This window comes from Cervus elaphus, chromosome 27 (genome assembly GCF_910594005.1).
Source record: "Cervus elaphus chromosome 27, mCerEla1.1, whole genome shotgun sequence".
Taxonomy (NCBI): domain Eukaryota; kingdom Metazoa; phylum Chordata; class Mammalia; order Artiodactyla; family Cervidae; genus Cervus; species Cervus elaphus.
Genome location: NC_057841.1, coordinates 37,731,069 through 37,751,946, shown reverse-complemented (window position 1 = coordinate 37,751,946; position 20,878 = coordinate 37,731,069). Strand labels below are relative to the sequence as shown.

Here is a 20,878-nt window from a genome sequence, read left to right as displayed (position 1 = left end):
ACTCCTCTGCCTCCTGTAAATACTGAATATGTGCTTGCCTCCTCTCTCCAGCTACCCTCCCTGGTACATGCATACAATATTTGTCTGTTTAAGCCTCCTATTATCCACTAAAATGGTTATTTATTTGATCGTTGGGTTTCAAGTTTCTTGGAGACTGGGCCTGTGCCTTTTATTTATTTATCCCTAGAAGCCAAAAAGTATCCAGTTTACTAATATGTTTATAGTATTTTAGAGAAAAAACAATAGTTAATTGTCAAATCTTTATTACTGCCATGTACTTAAAGAAACTAACTCTCTCAAATTTCTTTAGGGGAGGGATTATATATAGAATAAGAAAAATAAACATTAAATTGCTATCCAAAGTATAGAATTAACTCTAATTGTTTTCAGATCTGGAGAATATATGTGACCATATCAAGAGATGCACAAAAAACATTTGACAAAATCCAACATCCTTCATGGTAAAAATACTAAATAAACTAAGAACAGAAGGGAACTTCTTTAGCCTGATAAAGGGCATTTATGAAATCCTACAGTGAGCAGCGTCCTCAGTGGTGAAAGACTGAATGCTTTCTCTTTTAAGATCAGGAACAAAGCCAGAATGTCTGCTCTCCCTGCTTTTATTCCATCTTGTCCTAGAGGGTCAAGCTGTGGCAGTTAGGCAAGAAAAAGAAATAAGAGGGAGAAGTAAGAGAATGGAACAAGTTAAGCCATCTCTGTTCACATGTGATGTGATCTCGTGCATAGAAAAATCTAAGGAATCAACAAAAAAAACTGTTAGAAGTAATAAATGAATTCAGCATAGTCATGGGATATAATATTAATACAGAAAAATAATATAAAAAGTGTATTTCTCTATACTACAATGAACAACCTGAAAATGAAAATAAGAAAACAATTCTGTTTATAATAGCATCAAAGAATAAAATACTTAATATTAAATTTAGCCCAATAAGTACAAGACATATACACTGAAGACTCTAAAACATTATTAAGGAAATTAAAGATGACCTAAATAAATGGAAAGATGTTTCATGTTTATGGATCAGAAGATCTAATATTGTGTAGATGGTGCATTAGTTTCCTAGAATTGCCACAACAAATTACCACAGAGTGGCTTCACACAGCAGAAGTTTCTTCTTTGACAGTCCTGGAGGCTCAAAGTCAAGGTGTTGGCAAGCCTGGTTCCTTCTGGGAACTCTGAGGAGGGTCTGTGTTGCGCCTCTTTCCTGGCGCCGACAGTTGCTCTAATCCCTGGGGTGCCTTGGCCGGCTGGCGCATCCCTTGTTTCTTTGTCTCCGTCTTCACTTGACCTTGTCCCCAGTGAGTCTGTGTGTCCCTGTGTCTTCACATGACCTTCTTCTTCTTTTTTGGGGTGAGGCACACATTTTATTCTTAAATTCATTCAAATTAATCTCCGGTTAGTCAAGTTCAGTATCAGAGATTATCTGATACTGAGAGCCACATAAACTATCCTCTGGCCCACTATTTTCTTTTCATCAAGCCAGCACTTGTAGCTTAGCCCTCCATGAGGAAAGAACCGTAAGGAGGTGTAGAAGAACATTAATTGAGCTCATGGAAATTCTAAAATCTTTTACATAGAAAATGATGAAAAGATGGTTGTATATGACCTTTTAAGGACACCAGTCATTGGATTTAGGGCCCATGCTAATTATTCATGACTTCATTTTGACTTGATCATATCTGCAAAGACTCTGTTTCTAAATAAGGTCACATTCAGGTATTGGGGATTAACATTTCAGCATATGTTTTTGGAGGAAATAATTCATCATTTAACATATGACAGTATTCCTCAATCAACAGATATGTACAATCCCTATTAAAATCCTGTTGCCTTTCTTTTACAGAAATTGGCAAACTGATCCTAAAATTCATGTGGAAACTGAAGGGACCCAGAATAGCCAAAATAGTTTGAAAATGAACAACAAAGTTGGAGGACTCCCTAATTTGAAAATTTACTACACAGCTGCAGTAATCAAGACAGTCTATTACTGACTTAAAAATAGACATGTAGATTCAGTTGAGTTCAGTTCATTCACTCAGTCATGTCCGACTCTTTGTGACCCCATGAACCGCAGCACGCCAAGCCCCCGTGTCCATCACCAACTCCCGGAGTTCATCCAAACCCATGTTCATCAAGTCGGTGATGCCATCCAACCATCTCATCTTCTGTCGTCCCCTTCTCCTCCTGCCCTCAATCTTTCCCAGCATCAGGGTCTTTTCAAATGAGTCAGTTCTTCACATCAGGTGGCCAAAGTATTGGAGTTTCAGCTTCAAAATCAGTCCTACCAATGAACACCCAGGACTGATCTTTAGTATGGACTGGTTGGATCTCCTTGCAGTCCAAGGGACTCTCAAGAGTCTTCTCCAACACCATAGTTCAAAAACATCAATTCTTCGGCGCTCAGCTTTCTTTATAGTCCAACTCTCACATCCATACATGACCACTGGAAAAACCATAGCCTTGACTAGACGGACCTTTGTTGGCAAAGTAATGTCTCTGCTTTTTAATATTCTATCTAGGTTGGTCGTAACGTTCCTTCCAAGGAGTGAGCATCTTTTAATTTCATGGCTGCAGTCACCATTTGCAGTGATTTTGGAGTCCAGAAAAATAAAGTCAGGCACTGTTTCCACTGTTTCCCCATCTATTTGCCATGAAGTGATGGGACTGGATGCCATGATCTTGGTTTTCTGAATGTTGAGCTTTAAGCCAACTTTTTCACTCTCCTCTTTCACTTTCATCAAGAGGGTTTTTATTTTTTTTATTTTTTATTTATTTATTTGGCTGTGTTGGGTCTTAGCTGGAGCATGTGGGGTCTAGTTCCCTGACCAGGGATTGAACCTGGCTCCCCTGCATTGGGAGCTCAGAGTCTTAGCCACTGGACCACCAGGGAAGTCCCCATCAAGAGGCTTTTTAGTTCTTCTTCACTTTCTACCATAAGGGTGGTGTCATCTGCATGTCTGAGGTTATTGATGTTTCTCCCGGCAATCTTGATTCCAGCTTGTGCTTCTTCCAGCCCAGCGTTTCTCATGATGTACTCTGCATATAAGTTAAATAAGCAGGGTGACAACATACAGCCTTGATGTACTCCTTTTCTTATTTGGAACCAGTCTGTTGTTCCATGTCCAGTTCTAACTGTTGCTTCCTGACCTGCATATAGGTTTCCCAAGAGGCAAGTCAGGTGGTCTGGTATTCCCATCTCTTTCACAGTTTTCCACAGTTTATTGTGATCCACACAGTGAAAGGCTTTGGCATAGTCAATAAAGCAGAAATAGATGTTTTTCTCGAACTCTCTTGCTTTTTCAATGATCCAGCGGATGTTGGCAATTTGATCTCTGGTTCCTCTGTTTTTTCTAAAACCAGCTTATAGATTGGTTGAGTAGAATTGAGAGTCTAGAAATAAGCCCTTGCATTTAAAGTCAGTTAATTTTTGATAAGTGTTCAGCACAGTTCAGTGGGGGAAACAATAGTCTTTTCAACAAATGGTGCTGACAGTATTTACAAATATTCAATTATTGCAATGTTCATCTAATTTTGTGTTAACTAATGTTTATGTCAATTTTGCAATAATTAAAAAATAAAGCTGCAGTTAAAGAAAGCACCCAAACCAAATCATGCAATGTCAGTTGTATATTGGCATGAAATAGAATGAAATTGGACCCCTAATTCACACCATGTATAAATATTAAGTCGGAATGAATCACAGACCTAAATGCAAAAGGTAAAACTGTAGAACTCTTAGAACAAAACATAGTTGTACATCTTCATGACCTTGGATTAAACTGTGGTTTCTTAGATATGACCTCCAGGGTAGAAGCAACCAAAGAAAAAGTGAATAAGTTATACTTCATCAAAATTAAAACTTTAATATTTCTAAGGGGGCTGTCAAAATGGTGAAGAGATAACCTGTGGGATGGGAGAAAATATTTGCAAATCATATGTTTGATTAGGGACTTGTGTCTAGAATACACTGTAAAGAACTCTTAAAATTCAACAATAAAAGGTAAATAACCTAGTTGAAAATGGACAAAGGATTTAAGTAGACATCTTTTAACAGAACATATTAATGTTGTTCAGTTGTATCCAACTTTTGCGACCCCATAGACTGAAGCCCACCAGGCTCCTCTGTCCATGGGATTTTCCAGTCAAGAATACGGGGATGGGTTGCTATTTCCTTCTCCAGGAGATCTTCCCAACCCAGGGATTGAACCCTGGCCTCCTGCATTGCAGGCAAATTCGTTACCATCTGAGCTACGAGGGAAGCTTCTCACAGAAGGTACAGAAATGGTCAATGAATGCATTGCGTTAGTCTGCTAGGGTTTCCTTAACAAAATATCACAGACTGGTGGCTTAAACAATAGATATTTCTTTTTTTATTCTTTTTTTACTGTTCTGGAGGCTAGAAGTCCAAGATCAGGGTGCCATCAGGGTAGGTTTCTGGTGAGACCTCTTCTGGGCTTGGAGAGGACTGCTTCCTCATTGTCCTCATGTGGCACCTCGCCTTTGTGACATCATTTAGCCTTACTTTTCTCCCTAAAGGCCCCGTCTCCAATACAGTTACGTTGGAGCCATAGAGCTTTACTGTGCGAACTCTGGAGGGAGTCAGTCCATTCTGTTTCACCCTTGAGAAGATGCAGGACGTTATTAGTTACTAAGGAAATTCAGTTCACAACCACAATGAAATACCACTTCACATACTAGAATGGCTAGAACAGAAAGGTAGGATAATTACAAGTGTTGCTGAGGGCATAGAGAAACTGGAACGAAACCCTCCTACATTAATGATAAGTAGGTGAAGTGGTCTAGATGCTTTGGAAAACAGTAGTTTCTCAAAATGTTAAATATAGAGTTGACGTATTACCCAGCATGTCCACTTCCAGGTTTATATCCAAGAAAATTACAATGTGCCCACACCAAAATCTGTACATGGATGTTTGTAGAAGCATTATTCATAACAGCCAACATGTGAAAATAAGCCAAATGTGTATTGACTCCTGAATGGATAAGCAAGTTGTGGTATATCCATCTAATGGAACATTTTATTTGGCTATAAAAAGGGATGGAGTACTGACATATGCTGCAACATAGATAAATCTTGAAAAAATTTGTTGAGTGAAAGAAGCCTGTCACAAAAGGTCACATACTATCTGATTTTATTTATAGAAAATGTCTAGAATAAGGAAATCCATAGAAACAGAAAGCGTTTATTACTGGCTGTTAGAGGCTGGGAAGAGAGAGTTGATTTCACAGTCACTGCTGATTGTCATGGGGGTATCTTTTTGTGATGATGAAAATGAATTTATTATAGTGGTGGTTGGTTATACAACTGAATATACTAAAACCACTGATTTATACACATTAAATGAGTGAATTGTATGTGAATTACATCTTAATAAAGAAGGGAAAAAAATCTTAAATTCAGAATAGCACGTATTAACATATGTTGTCTTAAATGGCCTCTTATTTGGAAATGGTAAATTAACACAGGTTAGGATTGTTACTTGCAGAATTCTTCCTTGGTCCAAATTCTCTTGGGTACTAGTGTTATTAGTAACATAACATTTGACTTTTAGGAAAAAAAAAATTATTCTTTATTTAAGAACAGTTTATTAAGTACTTATCCTGTATTAGGGCCTGTGATTAGTTTTAGAATTACAGAGACAGTTAAGACATGGTCTTCTACTTTGAAGAAGTTTCCCTTTAAATTTGGATAGATAAAGTCAGAAATAGCTGTATTGCAATGTTGTAAGTAGTTTTGAGAAGTGAGTATTCAGGCTGTTCTGAAGGTACAAAAGAAGAGTGATCCTTTCAGCTGGGCAAATTAACTCTCTGTTACAATCATCACTCAGCATATTAATAGAAGATTTGCATTCCATATACAATGGAATATTAACTGTTGTGTAGAGGGGTGCAGAATGGTGATCGAGGTGTGTTTATGTGCAATGAAACTTTACATGTTTCTGAAATGTTTTAATCTTTAACAACGAGTGTGTATTACTTTTATAACAATTTTTAAAGCATGCAAGCGATAATCTAGACAAAAGCGTATCGTACTAGTATGGTGAGATTATGGATGACTCTTCTCTCAAATTTGTGTAACAAAATTCTAAAAAGAAATACAGATCATTCAGGATGTAATCATAAAGGATTGCTTTACACTTTGGATGTGTTATAATGCTTTTCTCCCTCCAGTGGTTAACTATGAATGTTGTGCTGAAGTTAAGTAAACTTACCGACTTTGAATTTTGCTTTGGTTTTTAGGTGGACCTTCAACCCTGCTGTTCTCACTAAAGCAAACATTGTCCGAAGTGGGGATGCTGCGCAGGGCGCAGAGGGCGGCACCTCTCAGTTTCAAGTGGGTGATCTTGTGCAAGTTTGCTTTGATCTGGAGAGAATTAAACTTCTACAGAGAGGACATGGAGAATGGGCAGAAGCTATGCTCCCAGTAAGTGTGTATAAAGTCCTTTGGGAGTCGGAACTATAGCTTGCTTATGGAGTTTTGAAAAGCTTTGATGAGTTTAATTTTAGAAACTATAAATTAGCTTAATCCTTTGAGAACTGTACTCTACACTGGCAGCTTAGCATCTGTATGCCTTTTATTTTCTAAATTTACTTCAGTTAGAGTAACTTTGTTGTTGTTGTTTAGTTTTTTTTTTAATTTAATTTTTTATTGAAAGATGATTGCTTCATAGAATTTTGTTTTCTGTCAAACCTCAACATGAATTGGCCATAGGTGCACATATATCTCCTCCCCTTTGAACCTTCCCTCCCATCTCCCGCCCCACCCCACCCCTCTAGATTGATACAGGGCCCCTGTTTGAGTTTCCTGAGCCATACAGCAAATTCCTGTTGGCTATCCATTTTACCTATGGTGATGTAAGTTTTCATGTTACTCTTTCCATACATCTCACCCTCTCCTCTCTTCTCCCCATGTCCATAAGTCCATTCTCTATGTCTGTGTAGTTGCTAAGTTGTATCCAACTCTTTGTGACCCCATGGACTGTAGCCCACCTGGCTCCTCTGTCCCTGGGATTCTCCAGGCAAAAATATGGGTAGCCTTTCCCTTCTGGGGATCTTGCCTGACCCAGGGATTGAATTCGGGTCTCCTGCAGTGTATTCTTTACTGCTAAGCCACCAGGGAAGCCCTTCGATTAGCCTGGGAAGATCCCTAAAGGGCTATAGTTAATATATGATAGATAAATCTAATTTGATAGAGCTTTTAGTGGCAAATGTAATGTTAAGGTGAGACAAAGAGGCTTCCTGATGATAGTGACTTTCATACTTCTGTCTTGAAATTAGGCTTGATTCCAAAAAGGATTTAAACATAGATGTAAGCTTTGAGCCCTTTTTGGTTTAAGTTTTTTTTTTTAGAAAGCAGATTTTCTTTTTTTAGACTAGATCAATGATAGTTTGGACTATTTGAGTTACAAGTTTTTTAGAGGTATCTTATAAGGTTACTTTTTTGAATAAGATTGTCATGATTATTTTTATATTCTTGTGGAAGTGTAATAGTTTTATTAAAATATTTTTTAAAGATACTCTGTAAAGTTTGTCGCTAGTAAATAATCCATTTGAATATGATTATCCTTTAAAAGTTTTTTAAATTAGGAATCAAGTAAAATTAATACTTCAAACATGTAAAAACTGATGATTGATTTCTATAGTGTAGACTTGGAAACATAAATCTAATAAATCAAACATAAATCTAATCTTGTTTTTAAGACTTTAGGTAAAGTTGGCCGAGTACAGCAGATTTATTCAGACAGCGATTTAAAGGTGGAAGTATGTGGAACATCTTGGACGTATAATCCAGCGGCAGTTTCCAAGGTGGCATCCGCAGGATCAGCCATTAGCAATGCGTCTGGTGGTATGTTCTGTTTTGTGTTTCTTTAATAGCAATGTGGTTTACATTAGAGCCCTTCCTCATTCTCCAGTTCTGGTACACAGATAATGTTGTGTGTGATCTTGATTTTCTCCAAGATCACATTACCTCACTTGCATATTAACTACCTTTTAAACTTGCGCTAAATGTCTTTTTTTTTTTCTTTTTTCATATGACGAACCACCTTTGCACTGGCTGAGGTATGCCCTGTGAAAATTCTATAAACATGTTCATTTTCTCAGATATATCAAGGGCTTCTCCACGTCAAATAGGAGATACCTGAAATTCAACATGCTACTCTTTAGTCAGAACATTTGTTTTCTGCCACAGAACCATCACTCTCTTTGACTGCCTTATTTATTTTTTTTAATTTCCAATATTATTGCTAGCAGATGGCTTTCTTTCTGGATATTTTTATGTATCAGCCACACCTTTTCTCTTGTCATTTTATGAGAGGTATTGTACAGGCCACAGTGGGTGGAGAGAGCTGTGCTAAGATGTGCGTATGCTGGATGCTTGGGTAGACTCAGGCCCAGAGCTTTTCTTCTCATGATTCAGCTCTGTGTACACACTCAGTTCATTAGACAACTGGTTACAACTTACTCTAGGAATGTAGCTGACATCCAGAAGAGAAGATGGAGCCGTAACTGTGCACAGTAAGAAAGTGAAGGAAAACATTGGCTGGCCTCCAGTTTTATTTCGTGTTGCCTTCTGCTTCCTCTGCTTGGGCCATCTTTCCTGCTGTAATTTGCTAATGTGTTTGAGGTTAAATCAGGTGGTGTTTATTCTTACCTTGTGGTTAGATAGCATCACAGTAGGCTGACTTTTATCAGGCTGGCCAAAAATTTCATCCATAACATCTTATGGAAAAACCCAAATGAACTTTTTGGCCTACCTGTTACATATTGAAAGAGTGAAAAATTGTTGATATCCTTCTCTCAGATAATGTGGATTTGGTGTTGGGTCTCAGTTTGTGACCTCTTTGCTTTCCAGTAAGTAGATCCTAGAGTTAAGGAGGAGAACTGGGTAGATTCTCTACTGATCAATGCTATTTGGAGGGAAAAAAACCAAACCAAACCTTAGGAAAGGATTTATATAAGCACATACCTGGTTCTTTCTTGTTTTAGTCAGAACCAGTCAGTTGGCACCTTTGAAGTATTTTATTTTAATATTTTCAACTGAAAATTGGTTTGTCCCTAAAATATTTCCCCAGAGACTATAGAGATTATATTGCTTTTGTATCATAATCATTGATCTGTTGCATTGAGGTCTGAGAGCAGTAAGATACACTCAAGACCTGAAAGGCAATTTGTATCATTATGATACTCCTGTGGTAGTGTGTTCATTTATAATACCTTTGGTATGACTCCAAAGTCTTGAATTACAGTTTGTGTGTAACTCTCTTTTTCTGAAATTTTAACTTGAAATACATGAATTGGAATAGACCGGGAGTAATTGTGGGCTCAGATTTAAAGCAGTTTTATATGGTAGTAATTGTAACTTGCATGGGTAGTATCTGTAGCTTAGTACCAAAGTAATATTAATGACAGACATAATAAAACAGGAAAAGTATATATTACAGGCATGTGGGTAATGGTTGTCTGTTAGTAGTTACGATTTGAGATCCTCCTATATTAGCAGCTTTATTTGATGCTTTACAGAAAGACTCTCCCAACTCTTGAAGAAATTATTTGAAACCCAAGAATCTGGTGACCTCAATGAAGAATTAGTTAAGGCTGCTGCCAATGGAGATGTTGCTAAAGTGGAAGATTTGCTAAAAAGACCAGATGTGGATGTGAGCATTTTAAACTTTATTTTGAAGCATGCGCAAAAATAGAATAGTTACAACAAACCTTTTACACAGCAGTTATTAAGATATTGCCACATGTGCTTCATCTATTCCTTCTTCCTTGTTTTCCTAAGGTATTTTAAAGATGACACTGGGCATTATTTCTTCATTGTGCATTTCTAGAAGATTACTGACTTTCTTATTTTAGTACTGACTTTTGAACTTTATGATGTCAAAATTTACTTTCAGGTTTTTAAGTAGTTAGTGTCCTTTGGGGAAATTCAGTGAAATTTTCTCGTGGTAAATGTTATAATGTTTTAAAAGTATATTTTAAAAATATATTTTAAAAATATATAAGCAATTATAAGCAATTTTCCATCCTTCTTTTCAAAACATTTAACTTAAGCTTTCCCCTCTCCTCCTTGTGAAAGTTGACTGTTTCATGATTCATAATGCAGTTGAATTAGGGGTCATGCATTTTGTAAATCTTAATAGTTTATGTTGTAATGTTACCATTCACCAAAGCCATATTTTAAATGGGTTCAAACTGCAAATTCTGGTTCTTGCTTAGTTGTTCACTGGCTTAAGCATCGCTACTATTCTGGAACCAATATGATGTCAGTGCTGGCCAAAGGATTGTAGGTTGAGTGTCACTTTGAATCATTGTCACTGTGTAGGGAGGGCTTTCATTACCATATCTTTGTATGTAAGTATGCTGGACAGTTTGACAGAGATCAGATCTATAATTTATAAGGTGAAAGTGAAAGATGCTCAATTATGTCTGACTCTGCGACCCCATGGACTATACAGTCAATGAAATTCTCCAGGCTAGCATACTGGAGTGGATAGCCTTTCCCTTCTCCGCGGCTCTTCCCAACCCAGGGATCGAACCCAGGTCTCCTGCATTGCAGGCAGATTCTTTACCGGCTGATCTATCAGGGAAGCCTGAAATAACATCTTATTCCTGTGATTTCATGTGGCATTTCAGGTTTGTTGGGGATCAGTTGCAGCAGCATGGCACAGTAGTTTCTTGATTGGTTGTGAGTTATATCACAAATAGTTTCAGATATTAAAGTACCAAATGTTTTTTTGTGTTTGGAATGTAGAGTCAGACTTCTTTTATATTTACTTACGCAGATTTACATTTTATTACACTTAATTTTTTCTTCATTACAGATTTATTTCAGTTGTTTTTTTAGAATGTAGTACATTCTAAAAATTTAAAGGGAAAAATAGTTCTCCAAGATTTGTTATGAAAAGCAGCTTCTCCTTCTCAGTGCTATTTTCCTTTTCTTCAGAGGCAACTGTTTTCATCTCTTTGAGCTGATTTCCTTCATACAGTTACCTCCTCATCTTTCAGTAATTTCTATTGTTTATTTCTTGACTTGTAGGTTTTAGAAGTTATGTTTTGATACTGCTCTGTGAAGGTGAGGATTCCACTTTCCTTCTCCACATTTAGCCCATCCTTTCCACACACATGCATACCTCTTCCAGGTTATTAATATGGTATTGCTTTATAATTTTGTTAATGTTGGAACTAATTTTGCATGTTACATTCAAATAGCATCCGTATCTGAGCTGTGGAGGATACTTGATTGTGTTTTCTTGCACAACTTTTTGCTTTCCTTGGTGTTCATAATTGTTCTTTAAAAAAAAAATGAAACCGCCTGAGGTGTAATTTACATACAGTGAAATACATGGATCAGTCAGTTTTGACAAATGCATACACCAACATAATCCACAGCCCTACTCAGATGTAGAACACTTCCATTGTTCCAAAGGGTTCACTTGTCTCTCTTAACCCCAGGACATAATCTAAACACTTTTGTTTTCATTTGTTAGTAATCTGTATTGTTACTATTAATTCTTCTCCAGAATTCTCTCTTAATTGTGTAATCTCTTAAGACATTCAGCACATCAGGTTTTGTATGCGTTTCATCTGAGAGAGATTTCTCTTAGTGCCTCTGACGGGATCCATCTGGAATGTCTCTTAGTCATCATCCTCCAGGTTCCTTTCCCCTCTCTTCTGTGCTGGATTTCTTGTTTTCTTTATCCTCTGTCCTTCTGTCTCCAATTTTATTCTATTTTTTGTGAAGCATGGCTTTCAGTAGCTTCTTCAGAAATAGGGTACGTGAGAAATAGGCCTTCAGTATATAACTTTTTTAACATTACAGTTAAATTTTAGGTGGGAAGAGAATTCAAGTTTAGATATCATTTTCCTTCAGAATAATTCCATTTTCTTCCAGCATTCAGAATTGCCATTCTGATCCCTGATCCTTCATGTGATCTGTTTTATTTTTTCAAGCATGCAGATCTCTTTTTTTTACCAATGTCTGAACTTGTACAGTGTTGTGCCTTGATGTAGATCTATCTTCATCTGTTGCTTTTAATGTTTGATCTTTTTATCCTGGAAATCATGTCTTTCATATGTGGAAATTTTGGATAATTTTTTAATTTTAGATTTTAGTTTTAGAGCAGTTTTAGATTTTAATAAACTGAAATTGAAAGATACAGAGATTTTCCATGTATTCTGTTTGTTGAGATTGTTTTTGCTCCATTGTATTACCTTTGCTTTTTTGTTAAAAATCACTTGAGTGTATTTATGAGAGGCTGTTCTGGGCTTCCTGTTCTTTTCCTTTCTTCCGTTTGTTTATTCTTTGGCTAGTACCACACTGTCGTGATTACTGTAGCTTTGTGGTACGTCTCGGAGTCCGGTAGTGTCAGTCCCCCAGCTTTGTTGCTCTCCTTTAATATTGGGTTGACTGTTCTGGGCCTTTTGCCTGTCCATTTAAACTTCCATACAGTAACTCGCTGGGATTTTGATAGTGATTATGTTGAATCTGCGGATCAAGTTGGGAAGAACTGACATCTTGACATTATTGAGTCTTCTTATGCATGAACATGGAGTATCGCTCCATCTATTTAGTTTCTTAATTCCATTTATCAGAGTTCTGTAGTATTCCTTATGTACATTTTATACACATTTTGGTTATACCTAAGTTTTTAATTTTAGGGGGCGATAATGTAAATGGTACTGTGTTTTTACTTGCATTTCCTGGTTTATTAGTAATATTGAGCATCTTTATGTTCATGTCGGCTATTTGAAATGTCTTCTTTGGAAAAAATGTCTGTTTTTCCATGTTGCATTTCCATATCCATTTACACAACATCTGAAATGAAGAAAAGATTGGATATTACTGCTTTATAGTAGAACAGTGGAACAGATGTGTATAGCTTCTCTGGTAACTCATTTACGTATCCTTTGTGGTAGTTTGCTTAGCATTGACATTTGGCTGTGTTTGTTGAATTTATGCATACTATACTGGACAGTATCTTTTCTAAAAGTCTTCCATTCACCTCATTACTTTTTTTTTCATTGAAACAGACTCTGAGGTTTAATAATACTTAAAGTAGACACATATTTAAAATAAATGTAACTTCCCTTTGTCCCTCCTTCCCTCCCATCCTTTTCTGTTTCAACTTTGCAGATTGGCTAAAAGTTCTTTTGTAACTCTTTTAACAGTGGGACTCTTAGAGTGCCTGAATCCCTCCCTAACTTAGAAATGTGATACAGGTCAAGTTTCTGGTGATCTGTATCAGGATATATAGAACACCAACCTAAATTGTTCTCATAGAATCATTCAGTTTGTTGGGTTTAAACCTACACCATGTGTATGTATTGGCTCTTTCCTTCTTGTGACATTTCTTCATCCTTTCTTTTTGTATTTAGGTGAATGGACAATGTGCTGGTCACACAGCTATGCAAGCTGCTAGTCAGAATGGACATGTTGACATTTTGAAGTTACTTTTGAAACAAAATGTGGATGTAGAAGCAGAGGTAATTAAACTGAGTTTTAAAAATATTTAAGTAAAAATTAATGTCCTAGAAATGGTCCTTCTGTATCATTGAGATGGATGCTTTTTCATTTTGAAATTTAATATTAACTCAAGGCTCTTCTGATTAAAAAGAAAAAAATTGAGAAAAGACAGCATGAAGCATTTTGTGTATTTCTGTGCTCTCTCGATATTCTAGGCATAACCCTAAGTGAAGAAGGTTGAGTTTCTTTTTGCTATGGTAGGACTACTATGCTGTTGAGAGCTCGGTGGTATTTACCCATGACTCATACTGGAGAAATTGAGGAAAGAGGAATATAAATCACATGGGGCAAGATTTTCCCTGATCTGTGACACGCAGAGGGCTTTCCTTGTTTTTTTGTTTTTTCATGAGGGAACCAGTAAATTAGAATTTGTTTAGTCTTACAGTTTCTTAACCTTAATTTGGGTTTTTAAAGATTTTATAGTGTGTGTTTATCACTCTATGTGTGTATATGTGCTTAATTTAATGTAGAACGTGTTCTTATTAAAGGAGAAATTAATGATTCTTACTGGCATTGAAATTTCATTGGCTGGTGTGGGTAGAGGGCTTCCTTTGTTGCAGTTAACTATAACTGCATCACTTAAAAATATATTAGAATTGTATTTGTTTTAGTCTGATGCAGGATTACTTAGGAATAAGCCAATTCTATCAAATTCATACTAGGCAAAATGTTGCAATTTTGTCCAAATGCCACTCCCATCTGAGGAAGCTATTTAATAAGGATTTGAATTTCGGAGGGCGAAATTTGTGGGTCAGTCTGTTTTTACTAATTATAAAAATTTAAAGACATGTTTGAAAACAGAAGTCTTACATTCTTTTTGCTTTTTTCCCCCATTTGTGTATATCTTGAGTTGTTGAATAGCTACTAAAGAACCAGTGGTATTTTAGGTCATCCTTGATGTTGGCATTTTCTTTTGCCTAGAGCTTGAGTTTTAAATTAGCATATTAGACATTTGTAAACTGTACGCTAGTTTTATTACTGTGATGTATTTATGAATGGGATTATATAATTTGACTTTGCGTTTACAGAGTAACTTTAAGTCACATCTTTCTTGGTTGTGAATTTAGGAGCCCAGTATATGTTACAAGGATTTTTTTTTTTTTTTTTGGTGATGCAAGATAGACTTAGTATAATGTAATATTTTGTAAATATTACATTTTGAACATCCCATTTTTTAATTTAATGAATCCAGAAACTACAAACTAAAATATTACAAGCCTTCTGACCTTTTTTTTTTGGCCATGCCTTGGAGCTTGCAGGGTCTTAGTTTCCTGACCAGGGATTGAACCTGGGCAATGGCAGTGAAAGTGCCGAGTAGTAACCACTAGACCACCAAGGAATTCCCCAGACTCTTCTGATTAAAGGAAATAAGCTGAGAGGCTTTAAAAACCAAAAATTTTTTTGTCTGGTTTTCTAAAAAAACCTATACTTTCTGATTCAGCATTACTAAACCTTACAAAGTGAGACTGTCCATAGACTTGTTCACATGAGAGGTTGCGTGGAGTAGGGGTGCAGCTGGGGGCTGGGAATGAAGTTGGCACTATTTTTCAAGAGTAGGGTTTTTTTCTTTCTTTCTTTTTTTTTTTCTTTCTTAATTGAACTCAAATAAGCAAAACAGTTATTACTCTCCACGTAAGACTAGAGTTGGGGCGAGGTCAGTAGTTTGTAAATAACATCATTCAATTTGGAAACTCCATCTGTTACTATACAGATATGTGTGGCCTTCTACCATACCACCTCTTGTATTTTCATTCTGGGCATTTTCTGTTTTAAAAACCATTGTAGGCAGATGTAATTTGTAGAGATAGTGTGAAAAAGGGGTATTTACACATCTGATTAAGTTAATAACACAGTTTCCCAGTGGGTAGAAAACTACATTTAAAAACTGGGTTGAAATGTAAATATAATTCATTGCCTAAGAATAAAGCAAAAGTTCAGCAAAGTTTCATATTTCTAGAATGTGAGATTCAACATTGTTATAAATAGCAATATAATTTACTTAAAACAGTGATTCTTAATTGGGGGGCATTTCTGTCCCACAGGGGACGTTTTGTGGAGACATTTTTGATTGTCACAACTGTTTGGTGGGGAGCAGGCGACTGACAGGCGTGTAATGGATAGAAACTGAGGATGCTGCTAAACATCCTCGAATGTACAGGGCAGTTCCCACAGCAAAGAATTATCCAGTCTAAAATGTCAGCAATGCTGATTGGAAATCCTGGTTTAAAAGAGGGAGAAAATGTTAATTTTTCAAAGGCACTTAAAATTGTGATTCATCATTTGTAAATTGATCGATCTGTTTGTAAATTAATTATTATTGGGAATTTTAAACAATTGTAAAAATAGAATAGTCTAATGAATCCTGTGTACTCATTTTTCCACTTGAGTTATTTTTTCTGGCCAAGTCTGTCTTTTTTTTTTTTTTTTTTTTGGCCAAGTCTGTCTTATCAGTACCCTCTTAACTCTCATTTCCTCCACTGAATTATTTTGAAGCAAATCCAGATATCATATTATTTCATCTGTAAATAGTTTTAGTATGTATCCTAGAAGATTAAGTGCTCTTCTCTTAAAACCTTTATTATACCTTTAACACACCTAGACACAATAATTTAATAATGATTTTTTAAAATCCAATTTTATTAAAAGTTTGAAGTTAGCTGAAGAATAAAGAGAATAGTATATTTTGTTCTGTGGGAATCTCATTCTGCATCCTTTAATTTTATTCTTCTGCATCAAGAAGTGAGCTCAGGATAGTATAGCTCACAGATTGCAATCTATAGCCCGAAGGCCAGGTCCAGCCCTTCATTTCTTTTTAAAAGTATTATTGGAACACAACTCAGTCATTCATTTATTTTATTGTGTAGTCTGCTTTTGTGCTCCAGCTGCAAAACTGAGTAGTTGTGATAAAAGATCATATAGCTTGTAAAACTTATATTTACTTTCTGGCCCTTCACAGAAAAGTTTGCTGGCCCCTAGTATAGATGACTATTTCAGATTTTTTCGTTGATTTAAGCTGTTAGAAAGCTAAATTATTTGCTGTATATTATACCTTTCAAATATGTGATAAGGTTACATTTTTTCCCTATTTCTTTTTCTTAGGGAAAACTCAGAGCCATTTTGGAAAGTTGGTTGTCTCCATGTATGACCTACTGAATACAGTAGGGTTACATTCTGTTTCCTTCTTAGTGTGTAGGTAGAGGCACCGAGGACTGTGAGATCTTAGGTATGTCGATTTGGGTGGGCTCATTTTTCATCCTCCAAGGACTCAGTATTTTTTTTTTTTCCTACTGATGAATATAATAAGTAAAGTTGTGGAGGATTGAATGGAAGCCCAGTTTTAAAAAGTGAGTTCTTTACAATAAGTTTTTCAAATATAGTACAAATACATACTGATGATATCAGCAAATTTTAAGTGGTTTTATTATTTAAGACTAATGAAAGGAGAATATTAATAGTAGGGAATAATACTAGACTTTGTCAAAAAACCCAAGTTTGAATGGTATTGTTGCTGTCTAAAATAATATTGGGCAAAAAGTTTAATTGGTTTAACTTTCTGTTTCATCATCTATGATAATAATTTGAAGGGGTGGGGAGTTGAGTAAGGGAAACAAGATACCACTTATAATATAGAACACCATGGAAATTTAAGGTTTCATTATTATCTGTGTTCTTATTAAACATTTCTCTCCAACTAGTGAAAGTTTGGAGAAGGAAATGGCAACCTAATCCAGTGTTCTTGCCTGGAGAATCCTACGGACAGAGTAGCTTGGTGTAGTCTACAGTCCATGGGGTCGCAAAGAGTCAGATAACGACTGAGCAACTTCACTTTCACTTTTCTTTTCAGTGAAGGCTAGCAGTTTCTCAAAAAAAACAAAAACAATGAACAAATCCCAGATGCTATTTCTATCTGATTCTGTTTATCCGGTTAATGAAAACAAAACTGTAGAAAACATTGTATTTAACTGTAATCTGCAAAGGAACGGGCAAGTAGATTTTCAGTTCAGTCTCTCAGTCATGTCCAACTCTTTTCGACCCCATGAATCGCAGCACGCCAGGCCTCCCTGTCCATCACCAACTTCCGGAGTCTACTCAAGCTCATGTTCATCAAGTCGGTGATGCCATTAAGCCATCTCATCCTCTGTTGTCCCCTTCTCCTCCTACCCCTAATCCCTTCCAGCATCAGGGTCTTTTTCTAATGAGTCAACTCTTTGCATCAAGTGGCCAAAGTATTGGAGTTTCAGCTTCAGCGTCAGTCTTTCCAATGAACACCTAGGACTGATCTCCTTTAGTATGGACCTGTTGGATCTCCTTGCAGTCCAAGGGACTCTCAAGAGTCTTCTCCAACACCACAGTTCAAAAGCATCAATTTTTCGGCGCTCAGCTTTCTTCACAGTCCAACTCTCGCATCCATACATGACCACTGGAAAAACCATAGCCTTGACTAGATGGACCTTTGTTGACAAAGTAGTATCTCTGCTTTTTAATATGCTGTCTAGGTAGATCATAATTGACTAGTCAATTCAAGGAAATTCTTTTTTGGAAAACAGATCAGGACTCAGAATAATAACCTCCAGAATGACTCTAGGAATTAGCATACATGGTTTCCTAGGGATCCATGTTAGTTCAGGTTGTGGCTAGAGGCTTTTCCACTTCCCTTTCCCTACACACTCCCCCTCCCCCAAAATACTGACACTGTTAAAAACATGAAAAGATCTGATTTATTCATATAAGACCCAGAAAACAGTCCTTAGGGTGCCTTTTGCAGGAAGGCAGAGTGCAACCTGAAATTGCCCAAACAAAAAAGGTCAGATTTTTAAAGGGGCCATATCATAGTTTTAGCACCTTTATTTAGTTGCACAGGTTGGGTCTTAAGAATTGCCACTGACTCCTCTTTTTTCCCCAGACTCCTTATTCGGAATATGACTAAATCCCATTGGCTCTGTGAAATTTATCCAGAATTCACACAACTTTCATCCTTCCTGCTGCCACTGTGCTGTCTCCTCGCACTTCTCTTCCCCAGATGTCTTCAGGGCTTTCTCTCACTTCTCTCAACTATTTACTCACACCTTCCCTGGGAGGGGCCATCGCTTGGCTGTCTTGTCTTTCTTCCCGGCTATATTTTCTCCTTGGCATTTCCTCCTACCAAACATTTACATTTTATTTACATATTTCATTTTTAATATTCTCTTTATCCCACTAGAGTGGCAATGGAGGACAGGAATTTTGTCTTGCCTGTTGTTATATCTCTATGTCCAGAACAGCACTGAGTTCATAGTGGGCGCCTAGTCCATGATTACTGAATGAATGATTGAACGAACACACCAGAATATACCATATCCACATAGTCTGTTTAGGTTTAAGTATGATCAGGTTAGCAGCATCTTGATTAATTGAATGAGTTTTACAGAAAATAAGATGAGGTGTGATGTTACTTATTATATTTGAGAATAATAAAATAGTTGACATAATTTCTGAAAATAAATTAGAAATTAGAGTTAAACTAATTTTGTGAGTCAGGGGCAGTTTCATAAGAGAAGAGTTGCCTGAACTGGGTTTTAAAGAATGTGTGTTTTCGAGCCAATAACATAATGAACAAGAGCATTGAAGTCTGAGAGCAGCACGTGAACATATGGGGTCAAGTCAGTTGGTTGAGTTAGTTTTATGTGTGAGGGAAGATGGCAGCAGATGAGTCTGGAATGGTCCACAGAAGTAGGCTTTAATGTTCTTTATAGAGTTACATAAAAGAATTTTAAACATAAATTTTGTGTTTTATAGAGAAAATTGTTTTTTGTATGAAGAATAGATTGGAATAAGAAGGCTGGGTGAGCTATGGCAGTAGGTCAGGTGAATGAGAATAAAAGAAGGCCTGAATCACTTAGATGTAGAATTGGACAAGAGAGAATAGAGCCTAAACTAAAGAGTGAAAGCCATCAAATTTGGTGCGTGCTTGTAGGGGTTCAGCAAAAGGAAGTAGATGAGCATGACTGATGGGTCCTGGATGTGTTGACAGCACAGCCTGTGGTTTTATCAGCCAGTAGAGGGGAGGGTGAACAAGAGCAGGTTTTAGAGGTTAGGAGGAGGCGAAGGGGAGGAAGAGGGTAGAAAGGAACAAGTTCACTGTTAGATTTAATTTGAGGCCCCTTTGCAGGTCTCTTTAGATCAACTTTTGGAAGTGAGCTGTTGTGCTGGGCCTCAACAACTTGTTTGGTGGCAGTATCAGAGACAGAATAAATATCTTGTTGTTTGAAGCCTTTTGAAATACGTAAGATAAATTCGGAAGAAAGCAATAAAACCTGAAAGCTACGGTCTTTGTGCAAGTGAGGTTTTCTAATTTAGACTAAAAATCTGGAAATTAATTGTTGTTTTCTTATGTGTGTATGTATTTTCCAAAATCTTTATATTTTCCTTATGTATTTTCCTTTGACATATATATTTGGGTTGTAATTTTTAAGTTTTTTTATTTAACATAAGCAAATTGTTGATGGAACCTGCATTTTTGTTTTTGTAGCAGTTCTCCAACAGTCATCAATATATGGTACATTTCATAAATAGTTCCTATCTTTATTCAGTGAGTGTCAGTGGATTGATGTTCTCATTTTAATGGAAGGAGTACCACTAGATAGGCTTAAAAATTATAACAGAAAATGAATCTAGGCTGGAAGTTAGGAAGATCTTAAATCTAAAATTCTGAAATACTGAAATGTGTTACTTGAGAAGTTAACAATATATACACAAACATATATATATATATATATATATATTTTTTTTTTGGTAAGAAGCTTTTTTTTTCCTGGAATTTTAGATATAATACTGCTCAGAGGCACAAGAGTTGAATCCTTAATCTTTCCTGTGGTAGTTTGCTGGTTCCTTTCGGCTTAAGGTTGAGAAGTGAAAAAAACTCCTAACTTGTACTGCTGGAATATTAGTAAAGGAGAGGTTCTGAATTATGGTTTCCTGGCCTTTTAAGAATGATTGTCAAGCCATTGTGGACTCCTGCTTGAGCAGTTTTACTTATAGTATCTATTTGAGAAAATATGCAAAGACCAAAAACTATTTTGAATTCAGCAACTGTTGTGTTCATTTTTTAAAAATGTATTTAGCTATGACGATATTTATCTGCATTATCTTTGGAAAGTAGTTCCGATAAGCCCAAGTGCAATATGGATTTTCAAGCCACTTGCAAAAACTAGAGTCCATCAAGGGCTACCGTGGGTTGGAGAAAGTCTGAGAGTCTGCTTACTTCTGGGTGTTAATATTTGAGATACATATGGAGTAAAGCAGTACCCTTATAATATCCTTTTCCATCT

The 20,878-nt window shown here is 36.4% G+C and overlaps 1 protein-coding gene across 1 annotated transcript in view; it reads left to right on the top strand.

The window, feature by feature from the left end:
- MIB1 (MIB E3 ubiquitin protein ligase 1) overlaps window positions 1-20,878 on the top strand; it is a 97,152-nt gene that overhangs the window by 31,028 nt on the left and 45,246 nt on the right. Inside the window, exons 7-10 of the mRNA XM_043889471.1 lie at window positions 6,284-6,467; window positions 7,745-7,889; window positions 9,566-9,699; window positions 13,424-13,531. Of these exons, the coding sequence (XP_043745406.1) occupies window positions 6,284-6,467; window positions 7,745-7,889; window positions 9,566-9,699; window positions 13,424-13,531 (571 nt within the window). The remainder of the gene's footprint in view (window positions 1-6,283; window positions 6,468-7,744; window positions 7,890-9,565; window positions 9,700-13,423; window positions 13,532-20,878) is intronic.